Genomic DNA, 22,092 nt, shown 5'->3' with positions numbered 1-22,092 from the left:
AGTTCTTAGATAGCTATTGCAGAGAAGGCTTTGCTTTTGGGTGGATAAATTGTTGGACTAAGGGAAAGAGAAAATGAATCAGGGCTGAAATGCCTCTACCTTTCAGAGAGCCAGTTTATGTGTGTGCAAGATGATATTGAAAATACCCATAACATATATATTTTCAGTGTTCCATGCAGTTATTTGCAGACTACATTTATACACAGCATGCATACCATATGCACACATATAGAGGTGACTGTGAACTACTCAAGTCTTCTCTGCTTATTATTCTTTTAGATATAGCAGCTTTACAGATAAACCAAGAATTGCTTGGAATGAGAATCTTGTCATTAATCAATCTCTTAAACACCCAAAGTAAAAAATCATTGGGATTTTAGAGTGGACCCAAAATTATTTCTTTAAACAAGGGCAAAAGAAAATATATTGATTTACCCCTGAGATGTACTTTGGTGTTGAGTTAGAAAATGTATTGATTTACCCAGGGCTGTACTTTGTTGTTGAGTGCACAGCCTCTTATTTGCTGATGATTCCACATCTGTTCTCCACGACTCTGTGGCCATTTCACCCAGCTGCTACTCTCTACGGGACTTGTCGCAACCATATTTGTCTTGTATATGTTGCTTTTTTCAAATGTGACAACTGCAGCTGCTTTATGCTTCACCATCACTGTCATATTCATGCAGGCGTACAGCGTGGCCATTATAACCTGACACTTTTCACTCTGACTCTGCTGATACACTCATGTCAACACCCTCCACTACCCCAATCTTCGCCTTATGTACAATGTATTTGTTATTGATTTGATTTAACTAAGATGTATGTCCATGTTTTAAGGGGGGTTAGTTCTTACAGCAGGACCCTCTTTGTTGTTCTGATTTTTTGAGAGCTCAGCTTCCTCAGAGAGAAGTGCCTTTTCTGCCAAATCTTACAACCATTTGCTATAAATGGTCGATTCTTAGACATAAGTGCCTGTGAGTGAACTAGTATTATACTTCCCTGTGAAGCCCCTACACAGTCATCATCCACCCACACAGGTGCTTCCACTTCATTTACCTGATTAGCGCTCAAGAGTGTGACATCTCCCCGACCAACCCTGTCTCCTGGAAATTGCATTTATATATTACTTAATTGTTTTCCCAATGACATCGTGGTGATAAATGTAATCGCTGCCTAGAGTATGTTCAAAGGCAATGCTTTTTTGAGTGAATTAAGTGCTACATTTATGTATGAAGCGCTACATTTACGTTCTATATAAACATAATTTAGGATACAGGGTTGCTCCTAGAAATTACTATTGTATACTAAAAATTTGCAACAGCAAAAATGTTTTGAATGAAACAATATGAATAAGTTATTGTTAATTACCATATTCGCCAAATCGCAAAACGTTGATACTGAATGTATCAGTAAAATGTTCACTGACAACATATTTCATTTGTTGTCTGACAATACATATCTTGCGATACAATATCTGCTTAGCAACTAAAGATAAAATATTTGTATGGTTTTGTTTAGGCATTCACAGCACTTGGTTATGGTTAGGGAAAGATCTTGATCTTGGTTAAATATTGAAAATGCCAATAGTGACTTAAAGCACCAAACACAACATGTTTACTTTATTAAATTTGAACCGAAACCACTACCATCTTTCCCTATCAGTGCTTTTGTTGGACTGGGCTAGTGCACCCACCATTTATCCTGACAACCTCCCTACTATTTGTGTGAGGTACATGAATGTGGCACTTCCTACACTACAAAAAACATTGCCAGGGAACGTGATCAAGGCAGCAACTATGTTTTGAATGAAATCGTATTTAGGAAAACAAAACATTTGTAGTATTTAAAGGTAATTTCTAGGAGACAGGGTTTCCCTGACTGGCATTTCTAAGTGTGGTATTTCACTGATATTGTACAACTTTTAGGTAAAGGTCACTGATGACACAGTTAAAGGTCACTGATGACACAGTTAAAGGTCACTGATGACACAGTAAAAGGTCACCGATGACACAGTTAAAGGACACTGATGACACTGTTTTTACCTTCAGCCAGTCACCAAGGCCTAATTGCTCCAGAATGTATCTGTTTGCAGTAATGTCTGACACTTTCTGCACTGGGACTTAAAATGCTATAGTTATCTGCATGGATCTGTGTATTAAGTCATACACACAGCATATGCTATGGGCTAACTAATGAAACAAGTGTGAACTTTATCAAGAAGATAAAGTAAGCTCACATGTCACACATGTCCGCATGGTGTGATAGGAATAAATAGTGCTGTGCTTTGCTTCATTCCCCTGGTTTTATCAGGGACCTCTGCTGCATCACCCCCCCCCTCTTTTCCCTCACATTTCCTCTTACTTGCTGCTTTTGACTGTGTAATGAAGGCACCAAAAATCCAAACTGATAAACAAACAAATGAATACATAGGGACAGAGGGGGAAAAGAAAAAGAAAGAGCCAAACAAATAAAAAGTGTCATCTTTGCAGAGATGTCCAATTAAAGTTGTTACAGAAGTGTGTCGTTAACTTGAATGCCCTTGTGAAAGTGAATCTCCGTTAAGAATGGGATGCCTGAGCATGTGTAATTTAGTAAAAGAGAAGCAGGATGAGTATCAAACACAAACAGCTATCCCTTCTGAGCAAATTACCCTCTCTCTTTTCATGCCAAACTGCTCTGAGTAATTTCATTTTAATATGATTCTAAGAAACATGCCAGGGTCTACCGTGCTCTATGTTATTCATGAGAACTCAACCTGCCATCTGTTATCGCAGCTAAGTCTGTCAAAAACCAACCTAGATGTATTACTCTCTCCGCTGCATGGTGGCAGCCGCTTCTGTTTCAAAGACGCAGCCATTGCAAACAGCATCATGTTACTGCCCTTCATACTTTTTAATATGATTCATGCCCTTTATGTTCATACAAGCCTCATCAATTACCATATTATCATGTTATAGATACTTAAAAGGACTTTATAGGACAGTACAAGTGCAATTAACACTAAAATGCAAGAAGTCTTTTGATTATTTCATTTCTATTATAAACCCTTTGCTGTCAGAAATGAGCTGTCCATACTCTTATATAGATTCCTTTCTTCAACAATAAAAGTTTAGAGGATACATTTCTGCATCCATGCCATACCATCCTGCTAGTTTTCACAATCTCTTGCCAAAAAGTGGCTCATTAGAATCAGGGGTGAGAGTGGTTGAGGTACGTTTCATCATATTAAGGCAGCTTTGCTCATCACAGCAAAGGAGCCTTTTGAATTTTGCATATTAAAGAGCGCTTTGGTATTATTTGCCTTTGGTTAAATTCTTGTCCAATATCTAAATGCTGTACACATATTTTAGCCTAATTAGAGATACAAATTGTGGTGTAATAATATAAAGTAAAAATAATACAGCTCAATATTGTATCAGGTATTTATTATTCATCACTGTTTCAGTTACCATATATACATGACTTGTGAGAATATGACTTGTGAAGGGCTTTAGAGACAGTGAAATGGTGGCACGATGTTAAGTTTACTATAAGTCTCCCCAGCCTCAGTCATGCCACATGACACGCTTCCATTGTGTCATTGTGTATCAGGTTGGTTTGCAAGGGTCATTCTCATGGTTCATTGCTGAAGCGGTCTTTGAGACAATACGTTTTCCAGCTCCATCCGACTGTGCAGCCCAGTCTGCCCAGCCACTGACTGTGAAACCCAGAGGCAGCTTCTTCTCTCTCTTCTACTCACAGTCATACCAAGACCCTGAAACTGATGAAGCAGCTAAATGGAATTCAGCCACCATTAATTTCATTATTTAAACCTGTGCTTTTCCTACTGGGTCATGTCAAAATGTCTTCACTGAAAAAGGCCTATAATATTGAAATAAATATTCTAGCCATGTAAATACTCATTGAACACAATCTTTCTTTCTTCCCCTTTTCATCATGAATTTGATTCCCACGCGCCAACTTGGGGTGTGATTGAAGAATAATACAGTAGACTTCTCTGTCTGTCAACACGCAAGCCATCCCTCCATTCTTTTCTGCTGTTTTTTCATGCTCTGTATCATCACAAATAATTTCATTGTCGCTTACCAATAACCCTTCATCCTATCCATAGCAGTGGCCTGAAAAGAGCACAGCAGTGCCTCTACTGTGCATGAGCAGCTCTGTAGAGCAGCCAGAAGACCTTGCCTTCAGCAGAGAAGAATAATGGGCCCCCAGTGCTGCTTGACACGGTCCTGTTGTGAGTCCTTCCAAAGGTGTTAGGTAACTGTCATTAATAGGGGTGCACATTAACCTAGGCCAGCAATTGTCTAGGTATTCATGACTGCCAAGGGAAGCCGCTGTGGCAGTGCCAGTGTAATAGGCTGAGCTTTCTTCATCCTCCTGCCCATTTTGGCACCAGCTTCTTCCAGACGACAGCTGGGAAGTCATTAGCAAACTACCACATTGCTCAAAACACAGAAGGACCTCTCTCACACGGTGTGTAAAGATGCAACTGCTCGATGTCAGAACCGGTTTCAGGGGACACATTTGCCTCTAAACAATATGAAAGATGAGTTATTTCTGCACGTCCAGTCTAAGCCTTCTAATCTTAATGGGGAATACTAAACCATTTAAAGGCTGATGCAATAATTTCTAGTAATTTTAAAGATTTGGTACAGGTCAAATACTATTTGTTAATATGAAGACACCTTAATCAGTAAGGATTAGTTAACCCCAAAATTAAATCTTCCTTACAGTCAAAACACCTAATCAAAGTCCCCCCAGATATACACCGGTATTTAGAACAAATCTTCATCATGGTTTGTGTGGCTACTGCCAAGTGGCATTATACAAGGTTTCTGGCACTGCCACTGAGTTTCATAAAAAGGCATTGCAGACATGGAAACCAGAAGTCTTAAAGCAAATGAGCACTGTTTATCCACAATGCAAGTGTGGACATAAACAAACATTACACATATTACAAGGACACAAAACAAAATGTTGCGATTTATATTTACATACTTTCACATTGAGATATTACTGCAATGTTTTCACATTACAGATTTGTGCAATTTCAAGTGAGTCATGCTCGTGACCATAATGACTATTTAAATGTATTGTGTTGCTACAGGAATATCTATAAGTGAAATGTCACCGCTTTTACGGGGTCATCCAGAGAACAACTGTACGTTACACATGTCATATTGAAGTTTAGGTGAAATTACTTACCTCACAGGCACCACACAGGAATAAATATGTTTTTTAAATACAGTGGAGTAAACTTAAAGCTCCAAATGGTGACCTTTTTATATATATTAATAATGACAGTACAAAGTAGCCTATCTACTTTGAGGTTGTCGTTGTTGTAGTTTTACAGTAGCACTAAGTATGGCCTACTGAATGTTCTATCAATCAATCTGTCTGAAAAAATCCTAATCAGAATCAGAAATACTTTATTGATCCCCGAGGGGAAACTCTATCGTTACAGCTGCTCATTATCACGTCAGTGCACACAGGTATAGAAGTACTAAGCAAATCAAAATATAATACACTATAATACAGCTAAGATAAATTAAGTACAAAGTGGATATAAAGTATAAAAGCTAAAATAAGTGTAAGTACCAAAGTGGATTTACAGGTTGATAAGTATGTACGGTATAATAATATAATGTAATAATATAAGTAATAAGTAATAGTGCAATAATGAGTACTGTCAAGTTAAGTGTAGCATATTAAGATGATTATGAGACGGTGGATATTGCACAGCAGTAATAGAAGTATGAATAAGTATCAATAAACAGGGAATATTAAACTGAAAACAGAGTATATTGCACCGGAGTATTAAACAGAGAATATTGCACAATATTTCAAGTATTGCAGTGATGTTAATGATCCAATGTCCAGTTTTGTGACTTAGGGTCATATAGACTGACACTTAGAGGGAGGAGAGAAGAGTTTGATGGCCACAGGCAGGAATGACTTCCTGTGGCGCTCTGTGGTGCATTTTGGGGGGATGAGTCTTTCGCTGAAGGTGCTCCTTTGTTTGACCAGCACGTCATGGAGCGGGTGGGAGACACTGTCCAAGATGTCGTGTAGTTTGGCCAGCATCCTCCTCTCTGACACCACCGACGGAGAGTCCAGCTCCACCCCCACAATGTCACTGGCCTTACGGTTCAGTTTGTTGAGTCTGTTAGCATCCGCTACCCTCAGCCTGCTGCCCCAGCATGCAACAGCATACAGGATAGCACTGGCCACCACAGACTCATAAAACATCCTCAGCATTGTCCAGCAGATGTTGAAGGACCTCAGCCTCCTCAGGAAATAGAGGCGGCTCTGGCCCTTCCTGTAATGAGCTTGAGTGTTCTTAGCCCAGTTTATTGTCCATGTGTACTCTCAGGTACTCGTAATCCTCTACAATGTCCACACTGACCCCCTGGATGGAAACCAGGGGCCACTGGTGCCTTGGCCCTTCATAGATCTAAAACCAGCTCCTTAGACTTTGTTGCATTGAGCTGCAGATTGTTCTGCTCACACCATGAGACAAAGTTAGCCACCACAGCCCTGTGGGTCTCACCATAGGGTATCAGTAGGGTTTTTACATATATGTATTGTCAAATACACTCAGTGTAAATACACTGAGTGTATTTGACAAAAGGAATACACTCATATATTGATATCGACACAGTTTTGATGAATACCAATGTCTAAGCGATTACTTGGCCAGGGGCTTTCTTTCTTTTAAAACTCCAGACACAAACTTTGAACAAGTGCTTGGAACTTGCACCAGAAATGTTTGTAGGAGGAGAAAATAATATCGCATTTCCTAATGGCTGCCAAGCAACAAAAAGGTCAGCTAAGCCAAAAATTGATTAACATTAATACACATCATGTAGGCTGAAATGTAAACTACACACAGTAAGTATCCATAAGTTATTCAATTGTTGGTGCACAGCACTAGGATAAAAGTCATAAGAACTTGATCCTATTGGCTATTACTGTATATGCCATTCTTTGCATTCACACATTCTTGACACTATAATTGAAACTGTGTGCCTCTGTGACCCTTTTCTTGGAGCTTAAAATGAAAAAGCTTTGCAAAACACTAGACTGCAGTTGAGTGAAATATCCACCAGAGAGCAGCAAATTATCACTTTGACTCATCATCATACCCATGTGCATCATCAATGCCTAAAGGCTGGTGGTAAGTTAAGTATTGCATAACTAACATACTATATCCTGCATTTATCACAATAGATTATATTGCTGTTACTTGAACCTGCGTATATTGCCTACAGTTCTGTAACAAAGTGGTGCAGTTTTCTGAAAGCTGCTTCTGTAGCCATGGCATATTTTTGTTTGTGCTTGTAGTTGTAGGCTACTGCCTATGTTTAACTTTCAAGTGGCCATTTTATCCTACTGAGATTATAAACTAGGATTTTAGAGACTGAAGTTGTGTAAATTAGAGCTGACCCATGCAGGGGCATTTATTTCCCCTACACGTGTCTTAAAAATGTGGATACTCATTTGGATACTGTGGCCGTTGCTTTTTATTTGTAAATTCTTATTTTATACAGTAGGTGGTGCTATCACACTGGTCATTGCTCTTCAGATCCATGACCTCTGTGGTTTAATAATGGATTTCAAATTTAATCTGTGTAATACATTAGCTCATGAGTTTATTTACGCAGCTCATAAATAGATCTCTTTAATCTCAGTGAATTCAGCCCTCTTCCGTGAAGCTTGCAAATGATTTGTCGACACATCTAAGCGTAATTATTTTACATTTTTCACTGACATAAACGCATCAGGGCCGTGCCTTATATTTGCTATCTGCAAAAAGAGCTATAATAAATTCAATCCACATCAAATGCAAAATATAGAAATCATTTTAGATTGCATGCACGGACAGAAAGTGTGTGTTTAATTGAGAAAAATAGGAGCATATTTCTTAGGAACAACATTGAAAACCTACGAGGCTGTACCTGTAAGTGCTGGAACTGCTGGAGTGTAACCCTGGTGTAGGAGGAGTGGGGGTAACACGGGACATTATCTAGGAGCGCCACACAAGTGAAGGTTCATGTTGCGCTTGGTGGATTTTGCAGTGGTAGTTCTGAACACTGGGAAGTGAAATTTGCAATGACCAGGGCGTTGGTGGTGATAGAGTAAAGCTAACGGGAGAAATAGAGAGAGAGGGGGGGAGAAAGGAGGGGGAGAGAGAGGGGTAGCAGATACTACTTGGTAACGCATCACAGCAGGACAGGCAATCGAATCTAAAGGCGCTCAGCCAGCAACGGACACGGACGAGGAAGGTAGGACAATATGATAATGACTTGATAATCCTGCTATGAGTTGATAGACATGAAGCAGTGTTAGAGGGATGACTGCGGCAGAGAAGACGTTTTCATATAAAGGATAATGTTTTTCATCATTTATACTGTGCGTAATTCACGACTTTTACGCTCAATAATAGTTGTCTTACTTTGGCATATGGTTATGCAGTTTAGAATTTGCGCACCAAAGAAGAGTTTTAGAAGTGGCTAATTGATAATCTAAGTAATGTTTTGATGAACTGTCAGTCTAGTGGTCGGCAGGTTAGATTAAGAGCAATGTGATATCGCATCTGCGACCACTTGATTCAAGTTCTGTTGTCTTCTGTAATGGTCCACTCCAACTGTTGCTGTTGTTTCATCGCGGGTTATTTTATCAGAGCAATTAAGCAGTCAGTAAATGTGAGGTAGTGTGCATGCTTGCGCAGAGGTGTCAGGTGTACAGCGTTATCTCAGGTAGCCCTGGCGACTCCGGAGGTGCCTGCTGGGAAGCGCCTTGGTGCCCACTTATTTATTCATGTGTCACCTGAACGCGGCAGCGACGCAACGCCAGGTTAAAGGGGAACACCACTCCATTTGAGAATCTACCTATTAATCCTGCGGCCTGGGTCAGTTAATTTCCCCGCAATATATAGCTCCTTCTTGTAACCGTAGACAGCAGTACCAGTTGTTAAATATTTTATGTAATTGCGCTTTAGTCTTGCTTCACAGACAGCTGATGCATCAATGAGTGCAGAGTAATGCAGTGCAGATTTTTGTCATTTTTTTTAAGTTGTTTCTTTTTTACCTCCTGGCTCATACTTTTCAGCCAATTATAATTTGTTTGTGTTCAAAACAAGTGCTCATATCACGATTTAATGCAAAATAGGGTTATTATTTAAAGTAGGCTACTATGTCAGTAAGTCTGGATGATATTATGTGGATTGTGATATTTTCCCAGCAAGGCAGATTTATTGCATTTGGACCACTGCTGATAGGCGCTTTAAATTTTATTAAAACTTTAACATGCAAATGAACATTAAATCATTCACATATTATATAAATCAGCCCTTATATTGAGATTTCATGCCCCACAATTCTTATCTCTGTAAAGTTGCCTCCAGCCTTTCAGATTATACAGTGCACACAATAATGTGCTTCAGGTGGGTTATACAGAGTCTGAATTATGACATAAAAGGAGTGACCAAGCTTGCTCTGTCTCTGAGGAAATGCTGTATCAAGCCCTGCTGAAATATGTTACATGGACATTTTGGCCTCAGTAATCCAGGTTGTAAGTTCACTCTCATCCTCACTGTGGTCCCCCAGTGTAGTACTGACGTGCTGCTATTGTCACCCCTACAAAGTCAACATATACCATAAAAATGCACATATACTGGACAAATATTTTAAAATGATTGTTACTATACCATCAAAGAATCAGATATATTATGTGTGTGATAAGCTGGAGAGAGACGGCTGCTGTTTTTCATGCATTATGTGGGGAAAGCATGCCTCTGACAGTTTCCCTTTCTGAGTGTCTGTCACTCTCCCTGAATTCATTCAGAATATGAGAAGGAAGAAAAAAAAAAGTTAACTGGAGAGTCCATATCTGACAGACACCTCGACTGACAGCCTCAAATGAAACCCAATATGGTGATATATATATGATAGAGGAATGAACTGCAGATACGGTGACTCTGCTGGACTATCCTATGAGGTCTCAGACAGAGCAGAGAAAAGGATGGAAGTATTGGAAAACTGAAGACTGGTAAACTTGTGGAAGAGGAAAGGGAAGTGGTAGACATTAAAATGAAGCATCTAATTTTTCCCCCACGATATTGATATAATTCTTGTAGTTTAGCCAATCTGCGGAAATTGTGAACCATTAGGGAAAGGGCTGGCATTGATTACCAGGTGTGAAAGCATCTGAATACATGCCAACTTTAAAGCAACTATTAGGGGATGACTCATGAATGTCATATTTGAAGTTATTTATTTATTTGTGTGTGTTTATTTATTTATATGCTTACTTACATATTCAGGATATCAGTTTGCTTTGGCACAATGAACTCACACAGTTGCAGTTTCCCGTTAATTACCTAATTAATTAGACTATTGTCTCATAATGAACCGAAAATATTTTTAACCTTCTCATATTAACATAAAAGATTTCTAACATTGTGTTTTGCGAAGCATCTCACTCCCAGTCAGTCAGCCCCCTTTTCCTCCCGCTGTACACGCGCATGCTCTTTCTCTCACACACACACGCGCACACACGCACACACCCAGCTGACGGCAGAGCAGAGAGGCCGCAGTGGAGACAGCAGGTGATGTGAAGGTAATGTTTGGAAAAAGTAGAAAAGCGATATTTCCACCTGCTTTGTCCGCAGTTGTTGTTGTTGTTACAACCAACAGCGATTTGGTAGGTTAAGCTAAAACGAAAGCTGTCTGCATGCAGCCTAACTGTTTCTTAGTTTGCCACAAATCTTAAAATTTGGCAAATTCTTGTACACGTACTGTAGCTGCTGGCTGAGACAAACCAGCAGCACAGGGAGACTGATATTGTCTGTGTTCTTCATATTTTGATGTCAGGAATATGATTTATTTGACTGACATTTTAGATTTGTTTCCAGTGAGAGATTATTGTTAGTGTATATAGTGACTTTACTGTTGTAAACTTAACTGTTGCTGCTCTAGAAACCATATTTAGTTATATTTAAAATATAAATCAATTCTAATCCTGTTCTGAATGTATTCTTTTTTTTTATTTAAAGAAAGTTTAATAATAAAGAAAAACACCATTTTTTTAGTGATGAAAAAGAACCGGTAAGAGTAGTGATAAGATAAAGACACAATCCTAACGATCCTATGTAAAATTCACATTCCACATTCAACCCTAGAGGGTCCAACGTCCACCCACCACAGACTGTACAGAACTCGTTTTTCATTGCAACCATTTATACAGCGGTGTGTTTTTGCTGACAGAATAATGCACTGTTGTGGTTTGAGCACAGCGGTCTTTATATGACAGCTTTTAACACAGAACTCACAGACCTTTCCCAGCTGCTTTGGTGTCAACACAACATTCCTGGTACTTGCAATTATGATCATTGTACACTTCTCACTTTTCCCATTTCTACACCCGCCTCTCTCCTGGTCCGGCTGTGTGTGGTCATTAAATCAGCCAAGTCAGGCAGGCAGAAATGAAGAAAACAGGTTGGAGAGGAGGGGAGGGCTGAGAAGATGATTTTGCTCAGCCAGTTGTATTACAGGTGAACTGTCAGTTCCTGCATGTTGCTGTCCTTTTCTAAATTTGTAATGGTGGGCAAAAGGCTCACAGTAGATCTGATCATTGACTTTGCCTTTTTTAGAGAGGATGATTGCTTAAATAATTGGTTGTAAACCCAACCATCCACAATAATCTTGTTGTAGTCTTTTGCTACTAATCCCTGTATCCCTGTATTGATTCATTCTTGCGTAAGTGTGAAAGCATTATGACGGAATCTGGAAATTGAAATTTCCTGAAGGAAGGAATGGAGGCCTTTCATTTCTCACAGTTAAAACATTGGGGATTCATATCTAAGCCGGTAGCATTTACCATATCGAGTCATATTCTCCCCTGGTAAAGTAAACCATGCCATGTAAAACAAACAAAACAGCAATTTAATGGCAGCTTTGTTGTGTGACAAATCCTTGTTGTTGGTATTTACGCATGGAATACTGCCCTGAAGCGGGGCTGAAACGGCGCAGAGAGACAGGACGGGAGGCGAGACAATGAGGGTGAAGTACGATGGGAGGCAGGGCTGAATGAGGAGAGAGGTGAAGTGTTGAAATGCAAAGGTCATATGTGCTGGAGAGGAGCTACTAAATGGTGTGTTTTGATCTTTCAACCGGGATAGAAACAGTCAGCTGTTGGCGGGGTGGAATGACTGCGCTCTAACAAAGAGAGAGACAAAAGGAGATGAATGAGTCTCTACAGGCTATCGGCTGCCCTCTGACACAGCTGTCTGTGTTTATGTTGTCTGATATACACACAGGCCTCTGCTGGAACAGCTTTGCCAAGCTCATTGCATCGAATAATGACCAAGTGAAAAGAAAGTCTGGCTAAGAAACAGGCATTTTAAGACTGACATCAAAATTTGGGGGAGAGACAATCAGTTCACATTATAGAGGTTTTGAATTTGTTTACTGACGTAACATTTGAGGGAGGAACAACGAAAAATCACAGGCTAGTGGAGAACTGAGGCAATGAATAGCGTGCAAATGCTGTGATTACAGTATAAAACAAGGGAAACTCATTAACAGTATCTCATTGTCTCATTAAAAACTTATAGGCTGTCTACATGGTGAAACAGGGATAAAGCTGAAAACATTGTGATTCAGTAAAATAAAAGTAGAGCAGAGGACAAGAGGGGCATGACAGCTTGATCTATACTGTTTTCATCAGTAGAAGGATGAGAGGAAAAAGTCATGCAGTGTATCATTATGTTCTCACTACAATTTGTCCACAAAAACACTAAAAGCCTAAAATCAGAGAGCTAAGATTGTTATGTCAGTCTACACTCAGGCAAAAAGGAGGTGGCAGTATCAGATGTGGTTGCTTGCTTCCTACACACCTTTTTTGTAGCACATTTCTTTAGTTTTTGATTCTCTTATCTTATGAGACAATTGGCTATACAGTTTGTCAATTTGAGTTGTTTCTGTACACCATTTTATATTTAGTATTCATTTTAATGAATATAGCTGTAGTAATCTGTTCTCTCAGTTAACTTAGCTAATTTATATAAAACATATATAAATATATAATGTAAATCATTCAAATATTTCATATACCGGTAAATCAACCCTGAAAATGAGATTTCATGGCCCGCAATCCTTATCTCCGACATCTGTCACATAATGGGACAATAAATAATTGAGAATTAGAAAATGTTTTAATTTTGGATTTTTGTTGTCTGAAACCTTACAATCATTTGAACAAATGTGATGGACATGAATTTTGGGTTTTATTATGTGATTGTGTACTTCAGTGAATATTGCAATATACTGTATTGATATAAGGACAGTTCGGTAATGAGTACCACATTAATCTTGTTCATATTGCTTTTTGAATGTGTAGATAGAGATCAAGTGAACAACTGCTATGAATGGTGCAAATTACTTTAAGGCCAAGTCTGAAGTACATTATGACGTCTTTTAAAGACTTTCTTTGCACATCATAGGAGTTTTGAGTGTCTGAATGGGAATTTTAATTTAATTTATGCTGTCTCACAGACACTGCAGTAGAGTACAGTAGCTGACTTGTCTACAAGATGGAGTGTCATCAACATGTAACCTCCAGCACTGCACCATCAGTCTTTACTCAGTTTTTAATGTTCCCATTGCAGACACAGCTCCTCAGCATTCACTCGACAAATGCACTCTCTCACCCAGCTGTGTCCCAGTGTGCGCCACAGGAGGAGACTTCTCCCCCACTATTTACCCCAAGTGAACACTAATCAACCCTCCCCCAAAACCCCCCAGGGCCCAATGCTACTCACACACACACACTCACACACACACTCTTATACACACCCTGTCCTGTGTTGACCAACACCATGATGTGTGTGAGTTGTGCCTGCTCAAGCGTTTTGTGACAGGGTGCTGTAATGTGGCGCCTTGCTGAGCTCCCATCCTATTCCTGACAATTACCGATTCCCTAGGTCCTGTGTAAGCTGGCCCCGTCTCTCCCACAGTGCTGTACTGTCAGCCTGTACAGGATCAAAGAAGCTGCAGGCAGGAGTTTGGCTTGTTCTAAAGTCTTCTGTCCTCTGTCTTCTGTTTGCCTGGCAGGGAGTTAGTGATCTTTTATTGAGAGGAGGCTCCAGCCAAGTCAAGTCAAGTCAGTTTTATTTATATAGCCCAATATCATGAATCACAAATTTGCCTCAAGGGGCTTTACAATCTGTACAGCATACGACACCCTCCATCCTTAGACCCTCGATTCGGACATAGATATCGCAATCGATGTCGTGTGAACAGAATAGTCCAGCTGCATTCTGAAGGAGACAATCAGAAGGGACCTGCTTCAATTCTGTTTAGATGGAAGCTGTTCATGTCATGTTTACAATTCATTAACATCTGACTCATTTAGTGATTTTGGGTAGGTTTGCAAGAACGTTTGTAAAGATGGAGGACGTCTCACATGGTTCTTAGAAAATTGAGGTTTGGTCACTGACGTAGACGAAACCTCCACTGGTACTTATACAATATGCTGAGCTATGTGCTATATGCCATGTAGCCCTCTGTCTGAAAAGGTTGGTCCAAATAAAATGTGCTAGCCACTATGGTTGCTGGACTTGTGCGTTGTTGTCCAGGAGATATCATTGTTTGCCTGTTGTCCTTAACTTGTTTTCCAAAGACCTTGGCTACTAATTTGTTAAGAAAGTGGAACATCAGTACCAACAATTTCATATATGACCCGACCAATGTCAGCATCAATGTGCCGTGTGCCGACAATTTGATTATCATTTTTACTTAGGATGCACTACATACTCTGCAGTCCAAATGCCATTCCGTTTACATTGCGCTCTTTTGATGTGAATGAGGTTTGCTGAGTAAGGCTTTCAGAAAGTCATGTCATGTTGAAGATGAAGAGATCAGGAGGGCGGGAAGGAAGACATTACTCAGCTCGTCAGAGCACTGTGTCCCTCCCTCCTCCCTGACAAGGCCAAATGGCTGCTAATCTGTCTGTGATCACTGTGCTAATGAGTGATGGCTTTTTCATGAGGACCGAGGGCGGGCAGAAATCTGCCATTGATTTGATGTGATAATCCAGATTTGGCTGCTGCCTAAGGCCCACCACTCCCTCTGAGAAGGGTGCCTTTGAGGTTAAGGCAAGTCAGACACAATTGCCATGTAATCAATAATATCCAGTGCTGTAAACCAGGAGATACAGCCATGTGGGCAGGCAGCTCTCTCTGGAGAGAGCACAGCAGGTACAGATATTACTCTTCAATTTATAGTGCCTTAATCACACATTACTGTCAGATAAGCTATAGGACCACAACTCATTAAATAGACCTGGATCTCAGCCACCCTAAGCTTTGCCCTGTGGGAGCTGTATGTGTTCCTAATAGTCATTCTAGGCCTTAAAATAGTCTTAAATCTGGATTCAGGGCGGGATCTCGGGCATGTTGGCAAGATTACAGGTGTAAACTTTGGACATAATTTAATGGACTCAAAATAGTTTCGGTTTTCAAATGCCTGCTGCATAACTGTGAGAAATTGAAGAGTCTTTAATCACAGGTGAATAATAACGCTTGTAACAAAATAAAAAAGCCTCGAGAGCAGTCAAAGATTATCCTACCCTTTTTAAAGATAAATAGTTTCAATGATAAGATGTACTTTTTATCACTCTTTGGGTAATGGGAAATGGTTGTCTTGGACCTACACTTAACATGACAACACAACAAATACATGGCCCACAGAAGACATGTATTTGTTGTGTTGACATTTTACATCAGGACACAGGAGACATAATTATCTGCCAAAGCTTAGCACAGAGGAAAAACTATTTAAAATGACTACAGAATTGGACAAGCCAAGTTGCGTGGTAAATCAAAAAAGGAAGAGACACAAGTCAATGTAGATTAGACCAAGAAGAGAAAATAGAAAGAGAGAGGTGACTAAAAAGAGTGAAAAACAAAGGGAAACAGACAGAAAAAGGCAAGCTTGGGGAGGGTGAGAGATTGGTACGAGATGTTGTTACGGGTGAGGGGGGTGAGCAGAAGATGAGCAGCGAATCTGACAGAGTGAAGGAGGGGGTGAAGAAAGTGAGGGATTGATAGATGGTGACAATATAGCCAATGGATTGGGACAGTGCTGCAGCGGGGCCCAGCTTGCATCGAGGACCACATCCCTGCTTAGCCCTGTCCTCTGCACTTTAATTGCCCCATGCATAACTGACTGATTGGAACATCTCATCCTGTCCTAATGGTACTCTGCTAAATCTAAAGCTAGATCATGCTTTTGCACTAATTACTGACTTACCTCCACCTCAAGGGCGCCTGCTTTCATTTAATTTCATTCATCTGCTCTGTGCTTGATGGCATCCCTCCACCATTTCTTAAAGGCACAGTCTATGAGCTAAGTGTCAGATTTCAAACCTGCTATCACTCCAAAATAGATTGACAGTTCTTTTTATTGATGAACTAACACTAGACGAAACAAGTGTTAGAGTATGTTTATTGATGCTACAAAAGTTTGTTTACATCAGTGAAGTTTCTAAAGTCGTTAAACAGGCCTGCATTTTCAATTGTGATCATTTGAGCGCCACGTATAATGCTCATATTTAATTTGCGTGTCTTCAGTTACATGTTTGAATCTACTTTATGTGGTCAAAAATGACTTGAATACAGCAAATCTTTGCAGTTTAAGTATGCAGTGTAGTGCATGAATGCGCTCAGAGTTCAATGAACATGTCCATGTTTTTGGTGAACGGTGAACTGAACGTGAACGACGCTCACGCACTGTGTTTTGGGTCACAGAATCTGATGGGTCACATATTTTTGAAACGACACATCGAGCTGAAGCATCCGACCGGTCTTGTGAAATATCTGCGAGTGAATGATGATCACAACAAATAAGTATTAACATACCATTTTCAATAATTGTATTTTAAGTGGTACTAAAACACAACAATAGTGGAATTAGGAATATTTTCTGCTTAAGAGCAACAACAAACTGGCATACCAAGCATTTGAAGAGTCAGTTCACAGTCAGTCAGAGTCAGTCACAAAGAACATATTTTTCTTAGCCCTCAGCAGTGATTTCTGCGACCATACACCAAGACAAGTGAGTTAAATGGAGCTCAGATTATTGAGAAATGACATTTAGAAAACAATGTCCTGTTTACTCTAGATAATCCACAGACCCGCTGTGGACAGTGTTCATTACATTTTAACCTTCAATACAAAATAGTTTCCAATAAAAACTTCTGACTAATAATTATGAGCAGTCTTTCTGGAAAGATTGTTGTTGTTGTTGTTGTTATTGTTGTTTGAATCTTTCAAAAGTAAATTTTCTATGTATTGAGCATCCCAAATTAAATTCAGTTAACCTAAATTGTATTGGTGTGGTGGCAGAAATATCTCAAAACCTGGGCAAAACTAAATGTATCTGCATGGTAAAATACCCAGGGGTAAGTAAGAAAATGACTGTTTCTGATTTGGCTGAACTGACCCTAAAAGTTAGGTAAGCACTTTAGTGTTTCTCCCCCAAAAAACAACTGGTCAGCAGTTTTAAAATTCACTTTGTGATTTGCAAGTGTGCAGAATGACAAAGAGAGATCAAAAGAAAGACAAGGAACACAATAAATTAACCTGTTACAACTGAAATTATATACAGTACAGTTTTTGGTGCTGAGAACAAATAATAAAACAATATAAAATGCATCAAATATTAACCACATTAATACTTAAGTTATTATCAATACCCTTCACGTTTGTAATTTGCTCAGAGCAGGGTCCTTAGTAGCTGCTTACTTTGCTCATGCCTCACTGGCAGGCTGTGCCAGGAGCCTAAAGATTAGTTTAGATTAGATTCATCTTTATTGTCATTACACATGTACAAGTACAAGGCAACGAAATGCAGTTTAGGTCTAACCAGAAGTGCAATAAGCAAGTGCAGGATATAAAGTGTGTGCATAAATGCAGGATAGAGCAGTATTTTGAAAATATTTTACAAGTGGTACTATGGACATTATATACAGATGGCATTACTAAAGTGCCAGGCACAATCCAGGTTACACATACAGACAAAAGATAGGTAGGTTAGTGTGACCACCTAGCACTCTAGCTATAGTACAGTGCATCTGTAACTTTGTGGGGGCGCTTTCTTTGTGAGAATGTTAAATATTGAATCCTGCTGCATCCTGGTGAGAGCAGAGAGTCGGATGCTGCTGCAGGAGGTCTGCTTGTATTTTCCATGGCTGCCTCAGCGCTCTCAAACCCAACATGTCTGTCTCAGCCAGTATCCATCACTCATTTTCACCCATTCGTCATCTCAGAAATGTCCTTTAGCATTTGGAGGAAGGATTAGTGAAGAGGCTGGATAAGGCATGTGGGGGGAGATGAAGTAGAGAGAAAAAGAGATCAGTTGTATGGCAACACCAAAGGAAAGACCATGCATACATCAACCACTTTTCTACATTATATACTAGAACAGGGAAATGAAAAATAGTAGTATAGAATACAACAGATTTTTGGTACCACTATCGATTTAAAGACATCTGATTGTATCAGATCTTTCACAATGATGGATTTTTACAACCTCATCTGACAGTTTCTATCAGTTTGTGGGTATTTCTGTTTTTATTAAGAAAATCAATAGAGCATGGTCTAATTCTATTTGGAAAAGCAGATAGCATGTAGAAATGATACAGAGAAAACAATTTTTTCAATGAAATGTGTTTTCATTCAGATTTTTAAGATTGTTTTTCACTGTGGAGAGCTGGGAATGGACTTTATTGATTGTCCTCATCTGGACGGAACACAAGAAACACTGAGATTTTGCCCTTAGGTCTTGTAGCTTGCTGTGTTGTAGTTACTTGGTTTGATAAACTGTGTATGTCAGTTCATTTGGCTACGTTTAAGTGCTCCAGGGTGTCCAAGTCATGCTACCTCAGGTGTGTTTATGATACAAACACTAGGAAGTGATATTCGAGAAAAGGACATTTTCTGTCCAAAAAGGACAAGTTGTGGAAATATGTAATCTGTTTAGGCTGTTGTCGTCAGCTTTCTATCTGAGCTTCCCACTGAGTGGAGATAATACCCTCTACTAGTGGACCACAACCGTTGGAGAGGACAAGGAGGGAGGAAAGGGTGTGTGAGAGGGGAGGCAAGGTCTTCAGGACCAAGCAAGAGAAACAAATGACTGTGTATAAGCAAAGAAGGAAGGGCAAAGGAAATGAGGAAGGAATGGAGTAAAAAAGAAAAAGTGGCTATGCAGGTTGCATTGTTACAGAAAGTGAAATGCAATAATGCTGAGGAAACAGGAATCTAAATGAAAACAAATGTGCCTATTCAAACTGACACACATGCACAGCTAATGTAAGCACGCACACAGTCACACATACAGTCACATATACAGTATATACAATAAGCAATGACAGCCTATTTTTTAGCTTGTGTCTCTTTCTCACTCACCTGTAAATTTTTGTTGCTTTGTCTGAATTGAATCCACCACATAATGTATATCACCACAGTGACAGAACAGCAAGCAGCAACACAAGGCAGCGTGTGTATTGTATTTTTTTTTTTGCTTCTCACACTGGTTTCTGTAGTTAGCTTTTTTTTGCCATCAGATACCTGAATGACATGCAGCACTGTCTCTGAACACAGGTTTTTACTGTGAGCTGGAACACAGTGGGCTTTGGGGAGAAGGAGAATTTAGAAAGATAACCTTTCAAAATGAAATCGTCACTGAATGACCAGTGAGGCCTTGCTGGGACAAGGGATGACAGTATAAAGAGAGGGAACAAATGAGAGGGAGGGCAAAGAGAGGCAGATGAGGGAGGGAGAAGGAGGGAAAAACTGAAATCAGGGAAGATGGTGAGGGCTTCTACATTGCCTGATCTGCCGCTTGACAGGAAGCCTCACGCAACAGAGGACCAATACACGATTTGCAACATGTTGGCTCGGAGGACGCTTATTTAAGCAAACACTGAGTGTTTACCTTTAACAGAATCTGTAAGTTTAAGGTAAAGACAGTCCCTGATAAAGCTGCGTTTTCTTAGTTTCTTATTAGTTTGCTGTGGTCGGGACATTTTTGGGCGTCAACCTTTGAGAAATGGTGTGTGGCCCCTAGCCAACAACAGCGCACAGGCTGTGAGGTCAGAACTCTATAAAAACGTTGCGACATCGCTGTCTCCGTCTCTCCTCTGCTCTGTCTGTGTGCAGGGCTGTGTGTCCGTTTGACCGAGGGCGGGGCTGAGCAGAGAGGCCACAGAGTGGACAGAATGAAGCCTGGCTTGACACAGGAGGAGGTGTCGGCATGCTTAACTTTGCTTTAGAACGAAACCGCCCTGAAACATTCAGAAAATAAAAACCGCAACCAACAAACTCATTCTGCTTTTAATTAGAGGTGTGTCTTTGCTGCTCTCGATCCAGCAGCATTGACATTTTCCCTTTCTCACAAGACAGTGTTTTTTTTTTAATCAGACAATTAACGGTGAGATTATGGCTATTTAAACAGTGTGTACTGTAAATGAGCTGTTGCTGTGAATTTGCCTTCATCAACACCCTCAAGCAGACACACACACACACACACACAAGAAAACACCTGCTTGAAGCATGCTGTGCAGCGAATCTTTTTTCTGTCGACTAATTGTACTGATAACATCTTCTCACACTGTAATCACCTAACATAAAAGACCTGAAATGTCTTTGGACATTATGTGGCTAAACTGCAATATGGATACTCAGCTAACCAAGTAATTGTGACAGTCCACTATTCTGTGTTTGTGTGTGCTTCATCAGGTGCAGGTGATGTCGTGGAGTGTGGATTTAGGCGGCAGGATGACATTTGCCAAGCTCCTCCTTCCCTTCCTCATTCTCCACTCTTTCTGTGAAGGTGAGTCCTCTTGACTATAAAGAATGAATATGTGTAAATCCACAAAGACTTATTTTGTGAGTGGTGATTGTGAAGCCATTTATGATGCATCAATTAGACAATGACCATAAATTCCTGGTACAGTGCATTTCAATTTAATTTAGACCAGTGGTTTTACTTGGCAGCTATTTTTGTGAATATGTGGCTACAGTGTGAATTTGAAGCTGAATAATTTAAAAGGAGTATGTTCAGTCAGTCAAGCTTTCCTGAACAAAGGGATTAAGGCTTAACAAAATCACAGTGGCATCAACATTTAACCATAAATCTACCATTATTAGTCGAATACAAGAATAAATATCTTGTCCATGTCTTTATCTCAGTGATTTGGTAAAATATAACCCTCCAGGCTACAGTAAGAGAAGAGAAGATTTGATAGCAGAAGTTTAAAGAGTTTTACAGTACCCTCTTCTCAGTTCTTCGTTATTAACTGCCTGAAAGGATTTTCTGTTGCTTACCTTCTACACATGATGTATTCTGTTACTCCACTGTCATTGCTCCCCCCCCCACACACACACACATCTGTCTTGCATAATGTCTCACATTATTGTTTGCCCTAAGAACTACTTTAAAATATTTGCCTCCTTGCTGAGTGTGTCTTTGTGCGAGCACGAGAGAGAAAGATATAGTGAGAGAGAGCTTCAATGTTGTGGAAAGTCACGGTAACTGTCTCACAGTGACAGGCAGGAGACACCTCCAGTCACACACAGAGCTGAAGCAGCGGGGAAAGTTATTAAGTGAATGCCACAACCTCTTTCCATCAAGCCCAATGAGTTTATCAGGGCTTCTTTTTTTTTTTTTTTAATCTCTGGAGTCCTCTCGCCTCTCACACTCACCTCAAGAGGCTGGAGGACCTTACGTTTGCTTTCACCTCTTTCTTCCTCTCTCCTCTTTCTTGCTTACTAACAAACTAACTAACCCATTAGCACACTGACCCTGGGCTCCTCCTGAGCATTACCTCCCATCCAGCAAATAGGATTGATGATCATTGCTTTGATTATTATGAGGCTGTGATCTATCTGTATTCCACTATCCAAGCCTGATGCAGTGCCTCGTAGTAATTAAGCCACAGGTGTGGACAGGAGCTTGTTAACCCCCTCCCCCCCCGCATTCTGTGAATTTCGCTCCATGTTCTTGGCACCCACTAAGAGCCACGCTG

General features: G+C 40.1%; 1 protein-coding gene across 4 annotated transcripts in view; it reads left to right on the top strand.

Moving 5' to 3' along the window:
• The first annotated feature begins 8,153 nt into the window (after positions 1–8,153).
• cdh23 (cadherin-related 23) overlaps positions 8,154–22,092 on the top strand; it is a 165,983-nt gene continuing 152,044 nt past the window's right edge. For all 4 annotated transcript variants that reach the window (XM_044215509.1, XM_044215508.1, XM_044215512.1 and 1 more), the window contains exons 1-2: positions 8,154–8,288; positions 20,804–20,897. In XM_044215509.1, the coding sequence (XP_044071444.1) occupies positions 20,813–20,897 (85 nt within the window). In that variant the 5' untranslated portion in view covers positions 8,154–8,288; positions 20,804–20,812. The remainder of the gene's footprint in view (positions 8,289–20,803; positions 20,898–22,092) is intronic.

The sequence above is a fragment of the Siniperca chuatsi genome, linkage group LG11 (assembly GCF_020085105.1).
Source record: "Siniperca chuatsi isolate FFG_IHB_CAS linkage group LG11, ASM2008510v1, whole genome shotgun sequence".
NCBI lineage: Eukaryota > Metazoa > Chordata > Actinopteri > Centrarchiformes > Sinipercidae > Siniperca > Siniperca chuatsi.
The sequence above is the reverse complement of the archived record's forward strand: the minus strand, read 5'-3'. Positions and strand labels throughout refer to the sequence as shown.